Raw genomic sequence first — 2,185 nt, forward strand, 5'->3', positions numbered from 1 at the left:
GAAAAGAACGCAGACTGTACACTTGTGTGCTATGTGCTGGCTACCTATTTTCTGTACTTGCTCTAAACTAATGTACAAGTCGTGCAGGTAAACTGAGTCGTTTGGATCACCGTCAGAATTTTTATAAATGGAGATTTTAAATTTTTTGGTACTTTTAAAAAGCACATTTTAAAACTTGCGACAGAAGTTTAATTAGTTTTTTACCTTTGTTTAGTATTTCTATGCCATGTTCCTACTTTAGGCTGAAATTAGAGAAAATCAGGGGAAAAAAAAGGTTCCTATCGTTGGTTACGCTAAGTGCTACATTTTGGTCAAGTATTAGTTCAAAGCTTAGTAATTTTTTTAGAAGTAAAACATTTTTATTTTTAATAGAATATCAAATTAGCTGAGTCCTGCGCACCAACGACTACAGAAGCATTACTACTTTTCACAACTACAGTTAAGGGTTAAAAATGTGCAGTTCACCAAAGTGCTAGTAGAAATATAAGCCTAAAAAAATAAAGTAGAATCCGCTGCTAAATTCAGAACGACAAATCTGGATCAATACTGTTATTACTACTCTTGTAATTGAGAGGGATGTGTACAGCTTTTGACGTTTTAAAACAAATCATACATTACAATGAATGAGAAAATATTATGTTAGCAAATGATTAATTGAAGTACCGGTGGGTCGTCAACAATTTGACATACGATTCCGTATCACCGAAATGTAAGTATTAATAATGCTTCTGGCCCACCTTTTATCGCTTTTATTAATAACAGATAGCATTCAAATTAAATTACTCTCACCATAACTACATCTTAATTGATAATATTCGTTGAGATATAATCATCTTTTGAACACCATCTAACAGTCATGAGCTGTACCTTGAGAATAAGCTAACGCGCAAATAAACATATCTAGGAAGAAAGACCGGCTTATTGTTGTTTTCTTCTGCGATCGTCCTCAGTAAAGGAAGATTCTGCTCAAATGATTACTTTCCAAACACATGCTAACATCTCTCCGGTTTAATCACGTGTAAACGCCACCATTTTATGACAAACTCTGCTTTTAGATCATGTAATCTATTAAAAAAATATTCCACTATAAAAACAGGCAGGTCCAGCTATTATTTCTTGTGGTATCGTTTTCAGTAAACTAAAAATCATCACAAGCTGCTAACTTTCAAACCGAAGCGACAACTACTCAATAAACACATGGGCAAAATTCTGTCTTCTTTTCAGACCCGCACATTTCACACGGGATGTACACATGCATCAAACAGTAAGAAACGGTAATTATAAAGACAAAGTCATTCAAGCTTAGCGCATCGTATTTCAACTCAGTATGTCGGACAACGAGTAAAATTAATTAAAAGCAGAGGTTTTACAATATGGAAATTTCCTCCGTCACTGCCTGTATTTTGTGCTGGGCCACCTTTTTCGTTAACAAATCGTAATTGGCTCCAGTGATGGAGTCCAGCTTCCGGCCAGACTTTATGAATACGAACGCTGGGATGCTGCGTATCTCATACCTCTCGACGATTTCGTCGCTCTCGTCGATGTCAACCTTGACGAAAATGACATCTGTGTGGGTCCTGGCGAGATCCAGGACGAATGGGGATATCAGTTTGCAAGGAAAACACCAGTCGGCAAAGAAGTCGATCACCACCAGCTTATCGCCTGCATCCTCCAGCACCGTCGCTAGCTCCTCCTCGTTGGATATCTCTGTCACCTGAACATGAGATCTCTTGCTGTCTGATTTTCCAGCCTCGGACATGACTGCAACCGAGATACTATGTGGTTTGGCTGTATGTTTATTTGTAGATAAGTACCAACACTTGGAATTTTGACTGAAATAACAACTTGAGAACAACACCTTTGACCAGAGACTATATATGTCATCTTACAGTGCACTTGAAAAAAAAAAAGAACTGCTCGTGAGCGCATGGAGGAGAAATATCTCTGGAGTGAGTATTGCGTTTGCGCATGTTGCCATTAAGCTGGAATCGTCACGTGATCTCGGGATAACGCTGTTTAATTAAGGCCACCTCACACTGACATCGTAATTTCCAAGAATGATTGCCTCTCGATGTCTCGGGGTCCAAACGATGCATATCGAGCGGTCGATCCTAAATCGATCACGCTACTCTGGTGGCGGGCGTTATGTGTATGTTTACGGTGGTCACTGCAGCAACGACAAAAG

The 2,185-nt window shown here is 38.8% G+C and overlaps 1 protein-coding gene across 1 annotated transcript; it reads right to left on the minus strand.

The window, feature by feature from the left end:
- Positions 1–1,366: 1,366 nt before the first annotated feature.
- LOC124619677 (thioredoxin-like) lies at positions 1,367–1,759 on the minus strand. Its single transcript, XM_047146219.1, has one exon. The coding sequence runs from the start codon at positions 1,757–1,759 to the stop codon at positions 1,367–1,369; it is 393 nt and encodes a 130-aa protein (XP_047002175.1).
- Between the last annotated feature and the right edge of the window lie 426 nt (positions 1,760–2,185).

The sequence above is a fragment of the Schistocerca americana genome, chromosome 6 (assembly GCF_021461395.2).
Source record: "Schistocerca americana isolate TAMUIC-IGC-003095 chromosome 6, iqSchAmer2.1, whole genome shotgun sequence".
NCBI lineage: Eukaryota > Metazoa > Arthropoda > Insecta > Orthoptera > Acrididae > Schistocerca > Schistocerca americana.

Excerpts from the sequence above, each read along its gene's own strand:
- LOC124619677 (XM_047146219.1), bottom strand. The coding sequence starts at position 1,759 with ATGTCCGAGGCTGGAAAATCAGACAGCAAGAGATCTCATGTTCAGGTG.